Genomic DNA, 23159 nt, shown 5'->3' on the forward strand with positions numbered 1-23159 from the left:
AGATACTCACTAGTGATTTATATGTACTTCATGAAAACAACAACATATTAACACATAAGATTAAATGCTTTTTAAAGGTCTAAAAAGCTGAAATAATTAAAAGTGAACTACCATGTTTAAGTCACAGAGACATTCAGAGGTGGACTTGCTGGTATGCTTTGGATCATTGTCCTGTTGCAAAACCTGAGTGTGCTTGAGTTTAAGATCACAAACTGAGGATTGGACATTCTCCAACAGGATTTTATCCTCTTTTATCCTACTCCATGTTGTCAGACATGCTCCAATTAAGTGTGCAAACATTTTGCTACATGGGCCAGGATTGTAAAGTAAAAGTTACTTGGGGTACATAAAACTTGATTTTTTTTAAAATGCAAAAGCAAATTTAATCGTGATTTTATATATTTTACTCTTACATGCTCAATTAAAAACTAAACAAGCGAAGAAATGAAGTAGTCTGATTTTTGTAGAAAATGGATCCATAATTCCGGTTAAATCCGAAATATAAAACCTATCTCACGCTTTTTCCTTATTGAAAGAAATGCATTTAATTTCTGACATCTTTAGGTCCTAGGCTATTCTCAGCAACAAGAACAGGATTTGGGTCACTCTTTATTTTTGGTTTATGTTTGCTGCAACTTATCAACTATCTTGGCCTAATTTGTACCATTCTAAATTGCAGTTAGGGGCCACACAACATTATTTGGAGGGCCACAAATGGACACCCCTTTCAGTGATTTCTGAGTTTTACAGGTCTAGTAATAATCAGCCCTGGGTGTGGCAAATAAACCTAAAACAACAAAATGTTATTAATCAGAGTTAGTTTAGGGTTTAACTTGGGAAGCATTACATTCTCACTGAGAACAAGGTTGGTTTAATCATTTTTTCCTCCTAATAAAATGGCACCCATATATAAAAACGAAGTAGCATCATATGTTTTTGCATTCAAATTGTTTCAGTGTTGGCAACAAAAGACCAATAGAAGAGTTTGTTGATCATAAAACCATATATTACTATGAGTATATAACTCAACAAGATATAAAGAGAGAAAAAGTACAACACACGGTCTGGGGAGCCTGTTAAGGAGGAGAAAACGTAACACCCTATGCATGCAAATTAGCATATTCAAACACACATCAGTTATGTTGTACAGAAGCACAAAGACACACACACATCCCGTATATTCACAAACACACTCTCTTTACTGGAAGTAATTAGTCTTTGTCTCCCTTATTTTGTATATCATCTCTAATGTCGGTGCCTGGGGCCCTGTTCTGTGAGCTCAGCAACTTTCTAGCTGCATCAAACCCCCCCAGAGTTTTCAGGGAGAGGAAAAACAGAAAAATATTATCACTTGTGTTGCAAACAATATGAGTCACAGGAGCTCCAATGAGGCAGCTGAGGGAATAATCATGAATGTCCAGCAAGGCGAAGAAAAATGCAGTTTTAGAAGCCATGAAATGTTTTCCAAATACATGTGTTTTCCTATTTAAATCTCCTCTTGATGTTTTAGATTGCTCCAATGAGGAGAATCAACAACAAGAGAACTCTTGTCTCTTTCAGAAATCTCTCCTGTCTGCATTGCAAGATGCATTTAAGGTGTATATGTGGACAAACAACATCATGAAGACCAAGCAACACAGCAGATTGTCGGGGTCTGGGTTAGAGTGTGTGTTTGTGTTTTGTGTGCAACTTTGTTTTCAGTTTCCAGATGGTGCTGGAGTTTCTCAGGTGTGCTGGGTGACAGGTGCAACTGATCTGCTGATTGCAGTGGAGGAGTATTTAAGCAGGAGGCTGCCAGCACTTTGATGCCAGAGTGTTTGCCTTCAGTGGTAACCAGCTCAGCCACTTCTAAGCTATGCTTTGGTCTTTGTCTTTAAGCTGACTTTGTGTATGTTCCTTCGCAGGCAGAAACCTGAATCTTTTGATTATCTTCGTTGAACACTGACTTCGGTTCCAGAAGTTTCTGGACGATCAAGATTATCTACGTTATGTGGATTTCGTTTGGATTTTGTTTCCAAGGACCAAGTTGGCAGCTTCCTGTTTTCGTCAGTCTCCTGAACCAAGGCATAAGTGTACCCTGTCCACCCTCCAACGCAAGTTCCTGAACAAGGAACTCACCAGAACTCATTCTACAACTCAAGAAAAACCATCTGGATTTATCTGCTTCGCACACCTGGACCCCGATCCCCTCTACCCCTGGTGACCTGACTGCACTTGTTTAGTAAGCCATTCTCCTGATTACAATAGTTTTGTTATTTTGCAACCTAATAGTTCCCTGTTTCACTAGTTCTCTTCCCCCTCTTTCCATACAGTTGGCGATTCACCCGTTCCAGACTCAGTTGCTGTTAATAAACACCTTTCACTGATTCAGTTGTTTCCTCAGTGTTCTTCTGTATGTGGGTCAGATCTATTATGAAAACAATGACACAGATAGGTCGGGGAGTTTAAAGTGTTAGGCTGGTTAAGGTTTGGTAGGTTATTAAACATTATCCAACGCTTTGAATAGTTCATACACTGTTCAGTACGTAAATGGAAAGAGGAAATCATAACTGCAAACCTACCAAGACGTGGCCATCCATCTGGAACAACAGCCTATGAAACAAGATCTAGAAGGGGACAAGGCAAACACACAGAAGAAGGTGCATTAGAACATCAAAGAACTTTCAGGAAGATGAGCGGGAGAATATTCAGTTGTGTTTAAAAGAAAGTCAAATCTTTCATTTTAGATGTTTTTCTATATCAAGACATCATCAAAATCGAATAATTACTACCATGTTCTAAAATTCTTTAAATCTGTCCTGAAGGGCACAAAAACGCAAAACATAAAGACCTTGATTAAGGTTTAAAAATAAGGCAAGACAACTTAGTTTTACATAATTGCACCAACTAAACCACAATCTCTGGAATGTCCTTTGGGCAGATGAGGTCAAGGTAGACAAGTTCGGCCATTTTGCAGATACTTGTTGGGTGAAAACCAATTGAAGCATATCACTATTTTTGAGTATGGTGATGGAGAAGTAATTTGGGCTTGTTTTGTAGCCATGTGACTGGTTTACCATATATCTGCTTCGGGTTATTGCTACTAGTGGTTCTACAAGATTTTGTGTAATGGGATGTACTTAATTTTTCACTCGTGGCTTTGAATGGAATTGGGTAGTACATTTTTTACACTGATTATACTTGTTCTTTTTCTTAAAGCTTTAGTTTTTTTCAATATAATAATCCAATACCAATGAAACCGTGAAGAAATACATTTAATTAATGTTTTGTTGTCTTTGTTGTTGCCATGTGTGTTCAGTGGCTCTCTAAACAGGAAGCAGACCCGACGGCGGGATGAGAAGCTGCTACCCCCCCTGTTGTCACCGCTCTCTGATGAGCCCCCTCGCAAACGAGCCTGTGAAGGCGGACCCTCCCTCGCCGAGGAGGCCGGTGCTGTGGGGATGCTGCCCTGCTCCGCGTCCTCTACTTCCTCATCCTCCTCACACAGACACCGGAGAGGTGAAGGGAAGGCTGCAGCACATGTGAGAAATGGCAGTGTAAGTGTTCCCTATAGGTCAGTAAACGTGTAATACAGTTGATTTATTCATATTCAAATCATGCAGTACATTTTATGCAAATGTTCTTGACTACCTTACCCTAAGCTTTAAAATCACACTCACTGTAGTACTGTGGCTGAACTGTTAAAATTGAGTGAATGGACAACAGTAACATTCTCAATGGTCTCTCCATCTTAGGACATGGATCTCCACTGCGATAAACCCGGCGGAGGTGGTTGCCATGCCAACGGCCACTCAGACTCCGAAGTGTGGTCCGAGGCTCAGACGGACCAGGCTGAACCACGGAGGCCAAGACTATCATTCAATGACATGTATGTAGAGGTACACGTAAACATACACCAGTCAAAAGTTTGGATACACCTACTCATTCAATGGTTTATCTTTATTATTATTCCTACCTCTGGGAACTCCTTCAAAACTGCTGGAAAACCATTTCAGGTGACTAATTCATTAAGCTTATCCAGAGAATGCCAATAGAGTGCAAAGCAGTTATCAAAACAAAGAGGGCCTATCTTGAAGAATCTAAAACATAAAAAATGTTTTTTTCACTATTTTTTGTTTGCAACATAATTCTATATATTTTTGCTTCATAGTTTTGCTGTCTTTGGTATTTACAATGTAAGGTAATAAAAATAAGGAGAAGCCATTGAATGACAAAGATGTATCCAGACCTGTCACTGGTAGTGTACATGCTAAGAGTTTAGCAATATACTGGTACATTAACTGTGGGTGACTCCTGAGAGTGGCTCTTAGTTGTTCTCATTTGAGGATTGTTTAGAAAGAAATCTGTAATACCGTTGTAAACAGTCTAAATTCGTCAAAAGGCAGTAGGTGTTTCCTGAAGAAATCCTAGCCAATCGTGTGCCAGATACAGTGTCTCAGAAAAGCATTCTTAAATTTCTCCTCATATTGTCATTTTAAAACCACAAAATGTGATGTGTTTTATTGGGATTTTATGTGACAAAACAACATAAAGTAGCACATTTCATCCCCTTTAACTTTGACCACCCTAAATAAAATCCAGAACAACCAGTTGCTTAACCTAACAGAGTCCATTTGTGTGTATCTTCTCAGTATCTCAATATAAATCCAACTCTTCTGTGAAGGCCTCAGAGGTTTTTTTTAGAGAACATTAGTGAACAGTGTCATCAAGATCACAGAAGACAGGTCAGGAAGAAAGTTGTGCAAAGCAGAGTTCTCTTTTAAAGCAATATCCTAAGCTTTAAATTTCTCAAGGAATGTGTTTAAGACAGCATGCATCATTTCCACTGTGAAACATGCTGGTGCAGTATCATGCTGAGGGGATGCTTTTCTTCAGCAGGGACAGGGAAGCTGGTCAGAAAACCTGCCAGAGGCTGCCAAAGACTTGGTGGAGATTCACTTTCCAGCAGGATGACTCTAAACATGAAGAAAGAGCTTCAATGGAATAATTTAGATAAAAGCATATTAATGTGTAGAATGACCAAGTCAAAGTTCAAAACTAAAAACAGGAATATGTATAATGACCAATCTCTGTCCAGTCTAGTGTGAGCCTTCACAAAGAATCAACAATTTGTCAGTCTCTAGTTGTGTGAAGCTGGCAGAGCTCTAAAGACTGGGACATGTTATTACACTGAAAGGTGATTCTACAATGTATTAACTCATAGGACCTGAATACAAACATTTTTTAGGGTTAAGATTTTAGGTTTAAGTGCATCTGTATGTTTTCATTTATTTCTGTCTCCTTGGTCCAGCAAAAACAAAAACCTGGGTCAGTATTCATGAAGCAAGAGATTATCCTTTGCTTCAATAGTGACAGAACGGTGATAACACCAGCTGCAATTTTTTCCTCATGTTATTTTTCAAATCATAAACTCTAATATGTAGATTTTGAAAAAAGGAACAGCATTATTAATGTGTTTGAACTGGGCCAGTGTGATCGGAAGGATTTAATTTTAGGGCAGAGGTCCGAACTTTTTGCTCTCTGAAGTTACAGAGACCAAAAAGTAATGCTCCTCTGTGATTTCAGATGCTTTAGGAAATGCCACAATATTACATCTAAATCCCTCCCAGTTAGACAAAGTAACAGGTAGGTCTACTCAAACCTGCACCCTCAGTTTTGATTTTTGGATATTGAGGATTTCTGAATCCAGCTTGATGTCTTCTAAACAAAAACAGGCAGAAATGTGGTCTGTTTGTATAATGTAGAAACATTAACTACATCAGCACTTGTCTAGTTCTGTTCAAATCTGGACAGATGATACATCTCCTTACTTATTTATCCCAAAAGGCCTCTGCATTATTCATGAAACATGTTTTGTTGTTATTCTAAGGTTACACCAAGCCTGAGGTGTGTATACATAAGCAGGCCTCTGTGTAGTCAGTGATTATGTAAATCACTTCATCATTCTGGAGGATTCTGGACTTTTTGTTCAGTTATTGGTTTGTGCAGACATGAATTTCCTGTTTTTTTTTTGTTGTTCTCAGAGTCCACAGTGCAGAGTACTACATGCAGGAAGCAAAGAGGCTGAAGCACAAGGCCGATGCTATGGTAAGATGTTACATGGCTCAAGACTTCACTGAAAATCAATCAGCGAATGATCCACAATCACCGTCTGAGTTCAGGCTCAGACAGTGTTAGATAAAATAAGGAAAAATGGGTTTGAAAACACAGTGTTTAAAATCTAGTGTATTCTGTAGTCATATGCAGGCTTTCAGTCTCTGCAGAATGCAGAATTCAAGGACTGTACTGTATAATTTGTGTTATTTATTACACTGTTTGTCTCTAAGGGTAGATTGTACTCAAAGACTGTGCAAAGAATGTCTGCAAGATTATACAATATCAAAAGAATTATCTGATCCTTTCTGAACAATGAACCGAGATTTATTGAACTTGTTATTTATCTTATGTGTTTGCATTGTTTCCTCAGATTTATCGGGGGATTTGCCTCTTAGAGGGAGATTATTCAAAGTGAAAGCTGCGCCTTTGCCACAGTGCTTTTATAATGTTCTTTTTTAGCTCTTACGTCCTATCTCTTTTCTGTCTCTACTCTGTGGCATTTCATCTCTGTAACATCTTGACCTGTCAGTCATCTTCCTTTTTTATACGCTGCAGACGGACAAATTCGGGAAAGCTGTGAACTACGCAGACGGCGCCCTCTCTTTCATAGAGTGTGGGAACGCCATGGAGCGAGATCCGCTGGAGGCCAAATCGCCATATACAATGTACTCGGAGACCGTGGAGCTCATCAGGTATGGAAAAGCAGCAAAAGGAGCCAACAGGAGTCACAAACGTTTTCACAAGAACTGCACAGCATTTACAGCAATATCAATATTTGCAATATTGCAGTCACAAATGACTCCTTGGTTGCACAATTTACGAGGGTTTTATCTGTCAATTTCAGGATGCACAGCTGTTTGTGTTTTGGTTCTCACTTGTTTGTATTTAGGTCATTTTAGTGGTATTAGTATCTCTTTATGTTAGTTCATTCCTTTGTATATAGTTACTTAGTTCTTTTTCGTGTCCTGCTCTGTGCATTTAGGTTTAGTCTCTTATGTTAGTATTAGTCCTTAGTTTTAGTTAGTTGGATCCTGTTTCAGTCCCCTGCTTAGATTATCCCCCAGCTGCTCTGCATTCTGTTGATTGTATTTGCCTGGTTTGCTTGTTTCTAATCACATCTCCAGTGTTCTAGTCTCTCGGTCTTTGTCATTCTCTGCTGGACTCTACTGTTGCACACACCAAACATGACAGTCCAATACTCTGGGTTTCAGTAATATCCTTTGCCAGTTGGTTGGACTTTTATTGTCCTACACTTTATTTAGATTTTATTGATATAGGGAGATTTTGATGATTGGAGTGAGTGTGAAACATGAGAATATTGTGGGTCAACACTGTCATCACATTATTCAGCAATAATATTGGAAATGAGTGTTTTTCTCACATCATATAGCCCTAATTTGTACAACGTTCTTCTCTTTGTTGTGTAAGTTCACCCTAAACATACATTTATTGCCAAAAGGATTGGGTCACTCACCTTCACACACGCTTGGTTGAGTGATATCACAATCTTAATCCATAGTGTTTAATATAAGGTCCTTTTGCAGCTATAACAACTTCGGCTCTTCTAGGATGGCTTTCCACAGCTTTAGGAGTGGATTTCTGGGGATTTTTGAGTACTTTTCCAGGAGAGAATTTGTAAGATCAGACACTGATGTGTGCCAACAAGTCCTGGCTCAAGGTCTCCACTCTCATTTATTCTGAAGATGTTCTGTCAAGTGGAGGCCAGGACTCTATTTAGGCCAGTTTTGCCAAGGTCTTTATATACATCGCTATGTGAACTGGTGCACATTCATGTTGGAACGGGAAGCAACCATCCCGTTCCCAAAGAGTGGACGGCATCCAAAATAACTTGGTATGCTGAAGCATTAGGGTTCCTTTCACTGGAATTCATAAACAGCCCCACACCACAGTCCCCTAGTAAGGCCTGTAGGCAGCTGTTTGGTCATTGAAACCCTTTCTATCTTTAGTCTTGAGCTAATCTGAGGGCCACATGAGGTTTGGAGGTCTGTAGCTATTGACTCTGCAGAAAGTTGCTGACCGAATGCACTCTGTACCTCAGCATTCATTAATTGATCTGAGATTTTACATGGCATACAACTTTGTGGCTGAGTTTCTGTCATTCCCAATCGCTTCTGCTTTCTAATGCCACTAACAATTGACTGCAGAATATTTGTTTGTGGCTAAATTGCACAAGTGGACCTGCAAATGTGGCTTCCTATCAGGAAACCAATCTAGAATTTAATGAGCTCCTGAGAGAGACTTGGGCCCGTATTCACAAAGAATCCTATGACTAAAAGTAGTAGAATTTCTCAAATTTTAAGATTTTTCTTAGAATTTTCCCTCGGTAAGATAAAAGTTATTCACAAAGCATCTTAGGCATTAAGGGAGCTCCTAATGTGAGGAGATGTTAAGAGTGGTGAGGAGGACTAAATAGGACTAAAATAAGATTAATTTTATCATCCTAGATAAAAAGAAAATTATTAATAACCATTCATAAAAAGTGAAAAAATGTGTAAACAATAAAGTACAGAAGATATGCTTTAAAAATGCTTCAAAAATAAATATTTGAAAAAATTGAAAAAGTCAAAAAAGAATATATACATTAATACAAACTCTAGACTACATACAGTACAATAATCTAAGCACTATATACATAGAAGAAAGATGAAAAATGAGATAAATAAGTATTTGCTGTATTGTACATGACGATGTCAGCAGCCTAGGCCTAAATGATCATTTACAATGCTCCGCCTCTGTGGAGAAGTTCTCTTGTGTGCTGCAATCTCCTCTGTAGCTTCTGATTGCAGCAGGTACTAGATCTTCTTACATTCCAGGCTGGTGCTGAAAGCAGAGGGAACGAAGCATTTATCTGCTCGGCAATGGGCTCCCAAGTCTGCCTCTTTGTTCACACCGTGATCCCAGGACCAAATCTACCTTTTAATGCCTACCTTTCTTTAGAAGCTGTGCCAACAGAAGGCCCTACTCCTCTGTCCAGTTAGGTTTTTTTCCACCTTATTTTCTCTGTTTTGTTTTGGTTGTTTTGCCAAATCAAATCTCTTTATACAAGAAGCTAATTACAGTAAAATGTTGGCAGGTAAGTATCCACATTAATGTCAGGATTCTGAGAGAGCTTTTTGTGAATACGGGCCATGTTCTTTTACAAATGTCTGGAGAAGCAGTCGGCATGCCCATGTGCTGGATTTTATAAACCTGTGGTTATAGAAGTGACTCAAACACCTTGTTTTAGTTATTTAGAGGACTGATCCAATACTTTCAGCTTCTAGTTGTCTACTGTGTCCGCTGTAGATCAGGCTGTTACACACTAAGGATGTTCTGATCCCGAGTTATCATCTCGATGTCCCATGTTTTTTCGAATTGTCAGAATTAGTGTCTAAAGAAACTCAGCTCACAATACATGTCATTAGTCCACTGTCTGTGGCTTTGCCACAGCCATCCAAACACATTTTGTGCTACCAGTTTTTAAAATTTTACCTTGTCTTTGTGTGCATGGTTTGCAAAACAGTTTTTTTAGCTAATTATTTCATTCATATAATGAATCTTGGTTTTCTGAAACAATATGAGTGTTTTCACCCTTTACAATGATACTGATTGTACTTTGATGCTCTGTAAGGGCAGCAAAAACAGTGATCACTAACTTTTAATTTTCTGGAGTAGGACAACTTAATTCTATTGGTTTTGATCTTACACAAAGAAGAAGCAACAGTTTGTTGTAAAAGTCAGTTTAAAGGCGCAGGTCACTTTATGGCATTTTATGTTGGTATATGTAAGGTACAATAACCTTAAATAAGTTCAAGCTCCAGAGGTAAAACGTCAACAGAAAAGCTTACTCTGTGGACAAGTGTGGTCATTTTTGACTCATTTGTGTAGAGTAACTCATCTACTTTCCTAATTCCCTGACAGAGTTACTGTAGCATTCACTGTAGCATTCACTATAGCATTCACTATAGCATTCACATGTTAAAATGTACTGGAAATATTTCACCATTGGCTATACTGTCTAATGCCACAAGCATAGAATTCAGTGAAGTATTTCTAGAAATAAAGACCTGCTGGGGTATCGAGTTCTACAGTTATATTCTCTTGCTTCATTGTAAACTGAATACATGTAATTTACAGAAAGAAGTGATCAATTTTTACCTGATGAAATAGATACATAAAATCCTGTGGCTCTGTATGTTTGCATCCATTTCCACCACAAATGACAAATTAAACCAATGCCCTTTTTAATGAGCACTTATTAAGCATGCATGCCTACCTTTAACCCGCTGGACACTTCAGCTTAGAGGCTTTTTGTTTTCCAGCCTCACACAACTACAAGGTTGCTAATCTGTGTAATTTTGCTGGTGCTGCACTTCCAGATCACAGGGTTTCTTCTTTTATGAGTTGTCAGTGTGTGAAGCCACTGAGTGCAACTCAAAGAGAGCAAACCGGGAAAAATAAATGAGCGGCTCCATCTGAGCGGTACTGGGCCGACAGCGGGTCGTGAAGTGGGATGCGCTCATTTAGCTTGAGTGCTAGGGTTCAATATCTGATCATCTTCACTCATGCATCCTGCTGAAGTGTTCTTGAGCAAGATACTGAATTGCTCGAAGAAGGGTTTCAGATCAGTAGCTGGAGATTATTACAGAAATGATGAGAATTTATCTTCAAGGATCAATAAAGTATGAAAGTGTGACTTTCTTGATGTCCTTTTCAGATAAATCGCTCGATGGTCTGCTACATATGATTCTTGAAAACTCTTTTATTCCTTTTTATGACATTTTAATGGATCTTCATTTTACTGAAGTGAATCAGCAAAGTGTGACTGATGAACTTCTCTGTGCTACAGGTACGCCATGAGGTTGAAGAACTTCACCAGCCATTCGGCCACCATCTTGGAGAAGAGGCTAGCTGTTCTGTGGTATGGTTTTGCTCTTCAAGTGTGTGTTTGTGTGTCAGCTTCATAGTGATATACTGTAATTATCTCCAATTTATTTGCCCTTACTTTTCAGATAATTTTAAATACTTCATTTTGTACTGCCTAACATAAAACTGAGAATGATTTTTGGTGTTGTTTTATATTTTAAATAAAGCAACTGTGGGTTTAATGAGATCCTCTGAAGAAATCAATCTATGTTCCAAAAAATAAATTATTGTAAAAGCATATCTGCACTATAAACATTACAAGAAAAAACAGTATTTACAAATAGATAAAAACAATATAGCGGTAGCTATGCTGTCATTGTATCTCTGTTTGTTTGACTTACTATGCAACCTTGACTACTCAACCGAAACTCGGTGATGTCTGTGACACTGCTGTTATATGGTTTAAAAGCCAACCCCAGACATTTACATTGGGTGTAGGGCTGGGCAATATAATTTACCCATTATCAAATTGGCTTCTTCCATGTAATGTCAGATACACAAAGTAGAAAAACCGCACCTCTAAACAGCAACTTTAAAATATATAGATGTTTACTGATGCGTTCATGGTACGAAATAGAGGAAGAAAAGAGCTCAAATAGCAAAACTAACACTCCCAACCATACTTTCAGTTTTGGTCTGTTTAATTTGTTTATTATTATCACAGTTACATCTAATTTTCCATCACCATAATCTTTTTTTCCTGTTAATGATAAATGTATGATAAATGCCAAATTGCTCATCCCCATATTTGTGATGTTAGGGCTATATATATATACAGGTCCTTCTCAAAATATTAGCATATTGTGATAAAGTTCATTATTTTCCATAATGTCATGATGAAAATTTAACATTCATATATTTTAGATTCATTGCACACTAACTAAAATATTTCAGGTCTTTTATTGTCTTAATACGGATGATTTTGGCATACAGCTCATGAAAACCCAAAATTCTTATCTCACAAAATTAGCATATCATTAAAAGGGTCTCTAAACGAGCTATGAACCTAATCATCTGAATCAATGAGTTAACTCTAAACACCTGCAAAAGATTCCTGAGGCCTTTAAAACTCCCAGCCTGGTTCATCACTCAAAACCCCAATCATGGGTAAGACTGCCGACCTGACTGCTGTCCAGAAGGCCACTATTGACACCCTCAAGCAAGAGGGTAAGACACAGAAAGTAATTTCTGAACGAATAGGCTATTCCCAGAGTGCTGTATCAACATCCAGAGCCACCGTGCACAGGGGTGTGCAGGAAATGGGCTACAGGTGCTGCATTTCCCAGGTCAAGCCACTTTTGAACCAGAAACAGCGGCAGAAGCGTCTGACCTGGGCTACAGAGAAGAAGCACTGGACTGTTGCTCAGTGGTACAAAGTACTTTTTTCGGATGAAAGCAAATTCTGCATGTCATTTGGAAATCAAGGAGCCAGAGTCTGGAGGAAGACTGGGGAGAAGGAAATGCCAAAATGCCAGACGTCCAGTGTCAAGTACCCACAGTCAGTGATGGTCTGGGGTGCCGTGTCAGCTGCTGGTGTTGGTCCACTGTGTTTTACCAAGGGCAGGGTCAATGCAGCTAGCTATCAGGAGATTTTGGAGCACTTCATGCTTCCATCTGCTGAAAAGCTTTATGGAGATGAAGATTTCATTTTTCAGCACGAGCTGGCATCTGCTCACAGTGCCAAAACCAATGGTAAATGGTTTACTGACCATGGTATCACTGTGCTCAATTAGCCTGCCAACTCTCCTGACCTGAACCCCATAGAGAATCTGTGGGATATTGTGAAGAGAACGTTGAGAGACTCAAGACCCAACACTCTGGATGAGCTAAAGGCCGCTATCGAAGCATCCTGGGCCTCCATAAGACCTCAGCAGTGCCACAGGCTGATTGCCTCCATGCCACGCCGCATTGAAGCAGTCATTTCTGCAAAAGGATTACCGACCAAGTATTGAGTGCATAACTGTACACGATTATTTGAAGGTTGACGTTTTTTGTATTAAAAACACTTTTCTTTTATTGGTCGGATGAAATATGCTAATTTTGTGAGATATATGAATGTTACATTTTCATCATGACATTATGGAAAATAATGAACTTTATCACAATATGCTAATATTTTGAGAAAGACCTGTATTTTAGATTCATTGCACACTAACTGAAATATTTCAGGTCTTTTATTGTCTTAATACAGATGATTTTGGCATACAGCTCATGAAAACCCAAAATTCCTATCTCACAAAATTAGCATATTTCATCCGACCAATAAAAGAAAAGTGTTTTTAATACAAAAAACGTCAACCTTCAAATAATCATGTACAGTTATGCACTCAATACTTGGTCGGGAATCCTTTTGCAGAAATGACTGCTTCAATGCGGCGTGGCATGGAGGCAATCAGCCTGTGGCTCTGCTGAGGTCTTATGGAGGCCCAGGATGCTTCGATAGCGGCCTTTAGCTCATCCAGAGTGTTGGGTCTTGAGTCTCTCAACGTTCTCTTCACAATATCCCACAGATTCTCTATGGGGTTCAGGTCAGGAGAGTTGGCAGGCCAATTGAGCACAGTGATACCATGGTCAGTAAACCATTTACCAATGGTTTTGGCACTGTGAGCAGGTGCAAGGTCGTGCTGAAAAATGAAATCTTCATCTCCATAAAGCTTTTCAGCAGATGGAAGCATGAAGTGCTCCAAAATCTCCTGATAGCTAGCTGCATTGACCCTGCCCTTGATAAAACACAGTGGACCAACACCAGCAGCTGACACGGCATCCCAGACCATCACTGACTGTGGGTACGTGACACTGGACTTCTGGCATTTTGGCATTTCCTTCTCCCCAGTCGTCCTCCAGACTCTGGCACCTTGATGACATGCAGAATTTGCTTTCATCCGTAAAAAGTACTTTGGACCACTGAGCAGCAGTCCAGTGCTGCTTCTCTGTAGCCCAGGTCAGGCGCTTCTGCCGCTGTTTCTGGTTCAAAAGTGGCTTGACCTGGGGAATGCGGCACCTGTAGCCCATTTCCTGCACACGCCTGTGCACGGTGGTTCTGGATGTTTCTACTCCAGACTCAGTCCACTGCTTCCGCAGGTCCCCCAAGGTCTGGAATCGGCCCTTCTCCACAATCTTCCTCAGGGTCCGGTCACCTCTTCTCGTTGTTCAGCGTTTTCTGCCACACTTTTTCCTTCCCACTGACTTCCCACTGAGGTGCCTTGATACAGCACTCTGGGAACAGCCTATTCGTTCAGAAATTACTTTCTGTGTCTTACCCTCTTGCTTGAGGGTGTCAATAGTGGCCTTCTGGACAGCAGTCAGGTCGGCAGTCTTACCCATGATTGGGGTTTTGAGTGATGAACCAGGCTGGGAGTTTTAAAGGCCTCAGGAATCTTTTGCAGGTGTTTAGAGTTAACTCGTTGATTCAGATGATTAGGTTCATAGCTCGTTTAGAGACCCTTTTAATGATATGCTAATTTTGTGAGATAGGAATTTTGGGTTTTCATGAGCTGTATGCCAAAATCATCCGTATTAAGACAATAAAAGACCTGAAATATTTCAGTTAGTGTGCAATGAATCTAAAATATATGAATGTTAAATTTTCACCATGACATTATGGAAAATAATGAACTTTATCACAATATGCTAATATTTTGAGAAGGACCTGTATATGAATGTTAAATTTTCATCATGACTTTATGGAAAATAATGAACTTTATCACAATATGCTAATATTGTGAGAAGGACCTGTATATGTGCTAGCGAAAACAGTAGCAAGTCATTGGTTACTATTTAAAGGTTCCTAGACCCTCTGAACTTCAAAGTGGTGATTGTGTTAAAAAAAATTCTTTTTTTACATAGATTTTTTTCCCCACTGAAAAATGTACTTAAAGAAAATGTTGGATTTTCACACTTTATATTGTGAGAACATGCAGATGCAATATAGGCTGAAGTAATATTAGTTATTAGTAATGTTTAGACATCTTTACCCTGATTGTCATTAAGTACAGACAGTGCTGTATAGGTTTCCCACACTTGCCTCTCTAAAAGTGTTCTTGGCCTGTCAGGTCCTGCAGGGCCTGTTTGGAGTCTGTGCATTCTGTGTGGATAGCATGAAGTTAACATTAACCACAAAGTTGTAACAGGAATCTGTACAGAGGATTTATCTGCCTCCTATTGTTTGTGTTCCCATAGTAACCGCTGCCTGTCTCTGCTGTATCTGAGGATGTTCCATCTGAAGAAAGACCACGCTGTCAAGTACTCACGCTCGCTCATGGAATACTTCAAGGTAACAATTGAACACACACAATTGGAAAAAGAGTTTATTTTCTTCCCATGTCTCTCATCCTCTCCCTGCGACAGATGGTGCAAAGCCAACTGCAGTCCCTCACACACATTTCAGATCCATTTTAATGCCGCCTGTGCATTAATTTTGCATGCCGTTGTGAAATTACATTATTTTTCTTTCATATTAATACACTAATTAGCACCATCCATCATCACAGTGGATTGTTGCGGTTTAATATGCTTGTTTTGATTAATTACGTTTAGTTGAATTAATTACTAAGGATGTCATTATCACAGTTCTGGGTTTTACATTGATGGGATTGGTTTTCTGAGAAGGAACTGACAGGGGGTTTAGCTGCGCATATGTGCGCGGGCTGTTTACATACAGGATGTGTTGACAGAGTCAGAGCGGTTCATTTTGCAAAACAACAGTCAAAGCAGTTCTGTAACTCATTTACCCAACTAATGTTTCTCAGAAGTTACAGACTCATGTTCCAATGATTTTGAAATTCGTCTAATTAGAAAAACATTTTAAAACTTAGAAAAGCTATTGTTTTGTGGCTGATTTTAGAAATCTGTCTTTTAAACTTGATCCTTAAACAAATTTTAATATCAGACAAAGAAAATAATGCACTTTTAAAATAATTTTTAATTTATAATTTGTTTTTGTTTTTTAGAAAAAAGCTATCCAAACCATCCTGTAATATATAAGAAAGTAATTTCCCCTTTGTTAAATCATGAATTAACTGTGAGAAAACACAATTCACCAGGCACATCTAGGGTTGATTACTGCAAGACCTGTAAAATCAAGAAATCGTCTAAAGAGAGCCTGTCGGACAACATGAAGTAGCTGAAAAGATCTCAGAAAGAAACACAACATGACCTAATCTTAAGAAATTCAAAAACAGATGAAAAACCATGTTATTAACATGGATCAGTCTGGAATTGGTTCTAAGGCTGTTTTCAAGGTTTGGGAATCCAGTAAACCACAGAGAGAGCCATTATTCACAAATAGAAAGATTAAGGAACAGTGGGGAACCTTCCCAAGAATGATCAGCCTACCAAAATGACTCCAAGAGCACTCCAGGCCTCACTTGCCACAGTTAACATCAGCATTCATGATTCAACAATAGAGACAGACTGAAAGTGGACTCAAAGCAGACATCTGCCGGACCTGTCCTCACAAAGCTAAATTTTTATGACTGCCTAAGCAGTGTCACATTAACTGTTTTATATGTGACACACTCCTTCAAGCAACCGGGCGCGCCGTGTTACTCCCACACTCTGCGCCGCAGTAGCAGGTTCTCTTTTGTCATCCCTAGTCTAGTTTAATGGCTTTAAACACCCCTTTCTTTTACTTTGCTGTTAGGGGATTAAAATCTTTCTCCTTGTCTGATGGCGCAATGGCAGAAAGTGTGAAACATGTAGAAATCTTTCACAAGAAATGTAGGAAATTGGTACACTTGACTATGAAGTCTCAAAGGTCCACGGACGGTGTGCTGCTCACAGTACACACACAGTACAGCCAACTCTGTGGGAGCCTTAAGGCTTATTTCACATTGGCCTAAAACATCATGATGGTCCCCAAGTTGGGAAAAGTCCTGTGAACTGACGAGGCAAATGTCAAACTATTTTGGAAGGTGTGCATCCCATTACAACTAAGACGAACAGCATTTTATAAAAAAAAAAAAAAACATCACACGACAGTCAAACATGATGGTGGCAATGTGATAGTGTCAGGCTGCTTTGTTGTTTCAGGACTTGGATGACTTGTAGTAACTGACAGAACCATAAAGTCTGTGTTCTGTCATCAGTTTGAGACCTTAAGCTCAAGCACACATGGGTTTTACAGTAGGGCAGTGATCCAAATCAAAAGTCCACCTCTGAATTGCTCAAAAAAGCCAAAATGGATGTTTTGGAATGGCCTAGCTAAAGTCTTCCAGTGTGCTTCTGTGCAAAACCCTACAATTTGGCAGAAATGAAAACAATTCTGCAAAGGAAACTGGGCCAAACTTCCTTGCCAGTGATGTAAAAGACCATTTTGAAAACAATGATGCTATAATCATTTGTGATTTAGGGGACAATTTTGCATCAATTGAAGACCTCATTTTGGGTTTAATCGGATTGTCTGATACCAAAATTTGTTTCATTATCAAAACTGTACAGCAGAAATGGCAAACTAAGGTGTAGCATGTATGCAAATTGAAGAAGTGAGTTCTAGGTTGATGTAGTGCCCGCTTTCTATGTTGGAATTTACAACTATACAACTTATCTTTGTAAGTTTTTAGTATAACAATGACCATCAGTGGGACCCTTTGTGGGGTTCCTTGAGACGACATTGTTGTAAATAAGCGCCGTTTAACTAAATAATCTGAACTGAAACTATCTGCGTAGTTATGCTGCTATAGACTTAGGCTGCTGGAGGACATAATGACCACTTTCACCCTCTTCGCTACATTCTCACACTACTCTCCAATTTCGCATTGTTTGCTGTTATTTCAGCTTTTAACCTTGTTCTCTCTTTTCTCTTCCTAGAAGCTACACCTGGCCTGGCTCTGTGTCTGCCTGTGATACATTTCTGGAGAGGGGAATCGTCCAAGCTTCTGCTGGCAACAACTTAATGCTCACCCTCTACCGATGATCCACATGGCCCTGTCTTTCAGTGTTTAACCATTTCTCTCTCCTAGACATGGAAATTGACTGAGCTTTTACTGTGACTAACTCTATGTGCTCTCTTTCAGACTCTAATCTTGAAAACTGGCTCAGAGTTTATCTGTTCTTTCTTTCTAGGTGAAACAACTAAAGGAGCTACATCCATTAACATTTACTTTTCCTTCCCATAGAAAGTACTCCTGGATCAGTGCTTCTTTGTTCTCTTTGTGTCTCTGCTCTTTTCTCTCAAACCACCAGTCGGTCGTGGCTGATGGCCGCTCACACTGAGCCTGGTCCTGGTTCTGCTGGAGGTTTCTTCCTGTTAAAAGGGAGTTTTTCCATTCCACTGTCGCTACATGCATGCTCAGTATGAGGGATTGCTGCAAAGTCGACGCCAGTGACTGTCCACTGTCTCTACATGCTCATCCAGGAGGAGTGAATGCTGCAAGTCACTGACTGGATGCAATCTGCTGGGTTTCCTTAGATAGAAAACTTTTTTATCCAATTTGAATAAAAAGCTAACTCCGACTGCACTGTTCAATTGTTAGGATTAATTGGAATGTATGTACCTGACTGTTGTGAAGTGCCTTGAGACAACATGCGTTGTGAATTGGCGCTATATAAATAAAACTGAATTGAATTGAATTTAATCTTTGGCTTGTTTAGGTTCTACAGCATTTTCAACTGCCTGTCAGTTCCTTAGTTTCCTAATAGTATCCCAAACTCTTTTGCTCAGGCAGCGAGCCTCTTAACATGGGCAAATGTCAAAGGGATTATCCCACTTATTCATCTTCCACTAATCTGAAAGTCTCAGTAATGTAGATGTTAGCATTAGCCTGCTGATGTAAGCAAGCTTAGTCGGGTAAGGCCGCAGTGTATTATAGTCTAAGCTGGTAGATGTAGAGTACAATTTTAAAATTACCTATATAGATTCATCCATAGTCTTTCACTTACTCCAGATTGAATCACTGAGATAACAGGTCTAGGAAGGAAACCCAGTCATTCCCCTTTTCAGCTCATTCTAGGAGATTCCAAGGTGTTTCCAAGTCCAGAAGTGAAAAATCATCAGTCTAGTGATTGCTGGCTCTGCCCTGGCGTCCAACTGGGATATGCTTAGAAAAGATCAAAAGGGAGATGCCCAGGAGGCATTCGGAATAAATGGCCCTCAACTGATACTCTCACCCATACAGTCAGCATTATACATAAGAGCACGAATTTGTACATAGATCCCAACTAAAATCTGGATAAATGTCCCATAAACCTTTTGAGAAACTACAGAGTATTTGTAGCCTTGAGCCAGGTCCTGACAAAATTCGGGCTGGATGTAGGATAACTCATCTTATCAGAAATTGTAGAACTCATTTATGTTGGTTGGTTTCCTGACGCAGTGCTGACCTTTAAACATAGTCAACAAATGTTCAAGATTTTATGTCAGGGCCATTCCAGGAGCTCAGTGTTAACCTGTTTTATCCATCTATCCATTGTCTTCTGCTTATCTGAGATCGGGTTGTGGGGGCAACAGGTCCAGGAGGGAACCCCAGACATCCCTTATTCCAGCGACATCCTCCAGCACATTCTGGAAGATCCCAATGCATTCCCAGATTAGATGGGATATATAATCCCTCCAGTGAGTTCTGGGTCTTCCCTGGGGTCTCCTCCAAGTGGAAAACTTCCAAAGGGAGGCCGACAGGTTGTATCCTGATCAGATGCCCAAACCACCTCAATCCTTTTGGAGAAGCAGCTGTTTGAACACCCTGATTTGTCCTAGTTTCAACCAACAGCGTTCTCCACTAATACTCTGTTGCAAGGTGAACCTGTGATGTCCAGTTTCACCTTACACTGATGTTATGAATCAAGGACTTTTCAAAGGACTGACCACAGAAAGTGATTTTAGATGGTTTTAAATCCAGTACAATAATATTAAAGACAGGGGTCCCCAATGGTTGAGTTCTGCCATCCATTCTATTCTCTACCTACACCAACAGTATTACTTACAGTATGAGGACTGAGACTTTCGTAAATACACAAACAACATGGCCCTAATATCTTATCTGACTGACTCCCAGGTGTTGAAATGCTACCAGCAGGAAGTTCATACCCTTGTCCAAACATTTGCTGAAAGCTTCTTAGAGGTAAAAATCTCAAAGACCAAGGAGCTGTGCAGTGGATCTGGAAAGAGAAATACAGAGCACTCCTTGACAGCTGATGGAGCAGGTGCAGAGTTTTAAGTAGACTGTCTCTGGCCTGTCATTTTCACAACATACTGACTAGCCACCCTCACCGTTAAGGACTCCTTCCATCCCCTGCACCACTCCTTCATGTTGCTTCCATCAGGCAGACAATACAGAGCCCATGAGGCCCAGAAAAACACCTTTAAGAAATCATTCATCCCAGTCTTTAATAGCTGTTTTAAGTGGCATAAAATAGAAAAACTGCTATTTTTGGGGGAGTTTATGAATGAAGTATTATTAATGCTAATTAATGCTCTGTTTCCTATTGTGGAAGAGACAATAAAGTTATCTTACCTTATGTAGCTGCTGATTTGAGGTATAGTTAAAGAATTTCTTCCTTCACTATTCCATCCACTTTATGCAATTTTCCTGTACCACTGGCAGCAAAACACATCCACAGCATGCTTTGTGAACATTTAGTTCAGTATAAGGAACATTTATCTAAATATTAGTTGACTTGTATGTAACATTTTACCAGCACCAAAAGTACAGTTTCTCCTCTTTTCTCCACAGATTTTCAGATTTAATTTTGGGGAAATGTAGCTTGTCTTTGTACATATTTGTTTTCTATCTAAAATATAACCATAAATGAGCTCACACTCAAGAGACGGAGCTGCAAGGTTTGACAAATTTCCAGTTTTTTGTTTCCTCTTCACCATTTTTTAAACTTGAGAATAAGAATAAAGACAAGAAAACAAAAATACTTTTTTGTTTATATAAATAATTTCAAATGATTTTCAGTTTATTTTATACACTGGATTGGAGATGATATCCAGAAAAACAAGGATTTCTTTTTCTAAACTGTTCAAACTTGATTCTAAATTTGTGATAAATATAATTTATTTATTTTTTTTATATAATCTTCTCCATAAGACGGTGTGAATAAATAAGTGTGGAGCAAATTTATCTTTAAAAAAAAAAAATTGTTCACAAAGCATTCATTTTAAGAAAGACCTAAATATTACCAAGTTCCAGCTAATAACCCTCACTGTTTCTGTGTAAACATTTTCCTGCACTTTGTCTTTATTTGTTTCATTTTTCCTTTCTCCTAAGAATCCAACTTGCATTTTTCCACTACTGCTCAGTCGTAAACAACATGCGTTAATACAATTGTGTTTTTGTCATCCAGAATTCGGCAAAGAGTTCCCATCAAGCTCCCTCACCGTGGAGGACCAATGGAAAGTGAGTAACCACACGCACCACCAAGTATCAGCCACCTCGATAATTGAGAATTTATAATTCACCGGAGCTCTGCTGCAGCTTTCCAAGTTTGGCCCATGACAGCCACTTGCTCAAACAAACCCCTCAGGAAGCAAATAAAGGGATTGATTTGTTGTAGATGTGAGAAGGAGAAGACTGGAGGGGCTGCCGACGCCCGGCGAGGAGGAGTGATAGAGGCAGTGATGATGGATGGAGGAGGAGAGGCGTGGAGGAGTCACGGATATGAAACTAATGAGTTTGGACAGCTCTGATGCTGCGCAGCAGCAGGATTGAAGCTTGCTCTGTGTGTATGTGTGTGTGTGTGTGTGTGTGTGTGTGTGTGTGTGTGTGTTCCTGTCTTGGCATCACAGTGAGAACCATTTTCCCGATTTCACCATCAAATTGAGGACCGTTTATACCAAAGTGAGGACATTTTGCTGGTCCTCACGACCTATTTTGCTAACGGTTAGGTTTAGGACTAAGGTGTGAATTGACTTTAGGTTAAGGTTAGGGTTAGGCATGCACTGGTAATGGTTAGGTTTAGGGTTATTGTCAGGGTTAGGGCATAGAAAGGGTTGAAAATGACTGAAAATCAATGGAAGTCAATGGGAGTCAACACATGGTCCTCACTACATATAGCAAAATGTAGTGTGTAGTGTGTGTGTGTGTGTTGGGGGGTGGCTCTACTGAATTAGACAAGTTGTGGGTCAGTGAGGGTCAAGGCCACAGTACAGACATTACATCACTGCCACAGACCCACATCCTGCTGTGCTACGCAGGAAGAGCGATTTGTTCTGACATGTCTTCTGTTAGTTTGCTGCAAATATCAGAGCGGCTCCCACCTCTCCTTCTTCTGTTAGATTTAAAGCAGCCCCCGAGTATCCAGAGGACCCCCCCCACCCCCACTATTATTATAGTGGGAATGCACTATTATTGATCTGATATAATCCATTCACTCACATTAGATTTAATAAAAATGTATGAATATATATATCTTATTTTTCTCAAGTTCTAGAACTGTAAGAGCATAGTTTTTTATTGTGTCAGTACTGCAATGCATAGATTACACCTTCCAATATTTAAAGGAAAAACAGATGAACTACAGTGCTTCAATGAATTACTCTGACTGCTTTAATTTATCCACATTTTGTCACATTATATGTTACACCTCAGTGTATTTAATCTGGATTTTATGTGATAGACCAACACAAAATAGTTCATAACTGTAAAGTGAAGTGTGGATTGTTTGTGTTCAGCCTCCCTAAGTAAATGTTTTCTGAATCACCTTTTCCTGCATATACAGATAAACATGTTTGAAGGTTTGTCTCCATCAGCTTTGCTAAACCAGAGCAGAAATTTCAGCTCATTCTCCTTTGCAGAACAGCTCCAGCTCAGTCAGACTGGATGGATGGAAAACATCTGTAAACATCAATTTTCATGTCTTGCCATAGATCCTCTATTGTTTTTAGGTCTCGACTTAGACAAGACCATTTCTGACACATGGAAATGCTTTGATCCAAACTAGAGGTGTTCAAAGGGCGGCCCAGGAGCGATTTGCAGACCTTGAAAGGTTTTTTCTGGCCCCAGACTGCAATTCAAGAATGGTACAAATTTAGCCCGCCACCACAGGCAGCCGGTGCAGGCAGACAATTTTTACAACTTTTTTGGACAAGATTTTTACTGAGAAATTAAAATCTTAAAATATTAGGTATGACACAAAGTATATGTGTTTCATTAAACATATTTTTTGCTTTTATTTTAATTTTATGATAAATAGGCCCA

At 39.4% G+C, this 23159-nt stretch overlaps 1 protein-coding gene and 1 long non-coding RNA gene across 4 annotated transcripts in view; both read left to right on the forward strand.

Moving 5' to 3' along the window:
- aff2 (AF4/FMR2 family, member 2) overlaps positions 1-23159 on the forward strand; it is a 253494-nt gene that overhangs the window by 217327 nt on the left and 13008 nt on the right. For all 3 annotated transcript variants that reach the window (XM_047353618.1, XM_047353619.1, XM_047353620.1), the window contains 7 exons: positions 3299-3536; positions 3735-3868; positions 6024-6087; positions 6652-6788; positions 10946-11017; positions 15202-15295; positions 21307-21359. In XM_047353618.1, coding sequence (XP_047209574.1) covers positions 3299-3536; positions 3735-3868; positions 6024-6087; positions 6652-6788; positions 10946-11017; positions 15202-15295; positions 21307-21359 — 792 coding nt within the window. The remainder of the gene's footprint in view (positions 1-3298; positions 3537-3734; positions 3869-6023; positions 6088-6651; positions 6789-10945; positions 11018-15201; positions 15296-21306; positions 21360-23159) is intronic.
- Positions 1773-2366, forward strand: LOC124860358. Its single transcript, XR_007036321.1, has 3 exons — positions 1773-1829; positions 1905-2221; positions 2313-2366. It is a non-coding gene; the product is annotated as an uncharacterized LOC124860358 (long non-coding RNA).

This window comes from Girardinichthys multiradiatus, chromosome 23 (genome assembly GCF_021462225.1).
Source record: "Girardinichthys multiradiatus isolate DD_20200921_A chromosome 23, DD_fGirMul_XY1, whole genome shotgun sequence".
NCBI lineage: Eukaryota > Metazoa > Chordata > Actinopteri > Cyprinodontiformes > Goodeidae > Girardinichthys > Girardinichthys multiradiatus.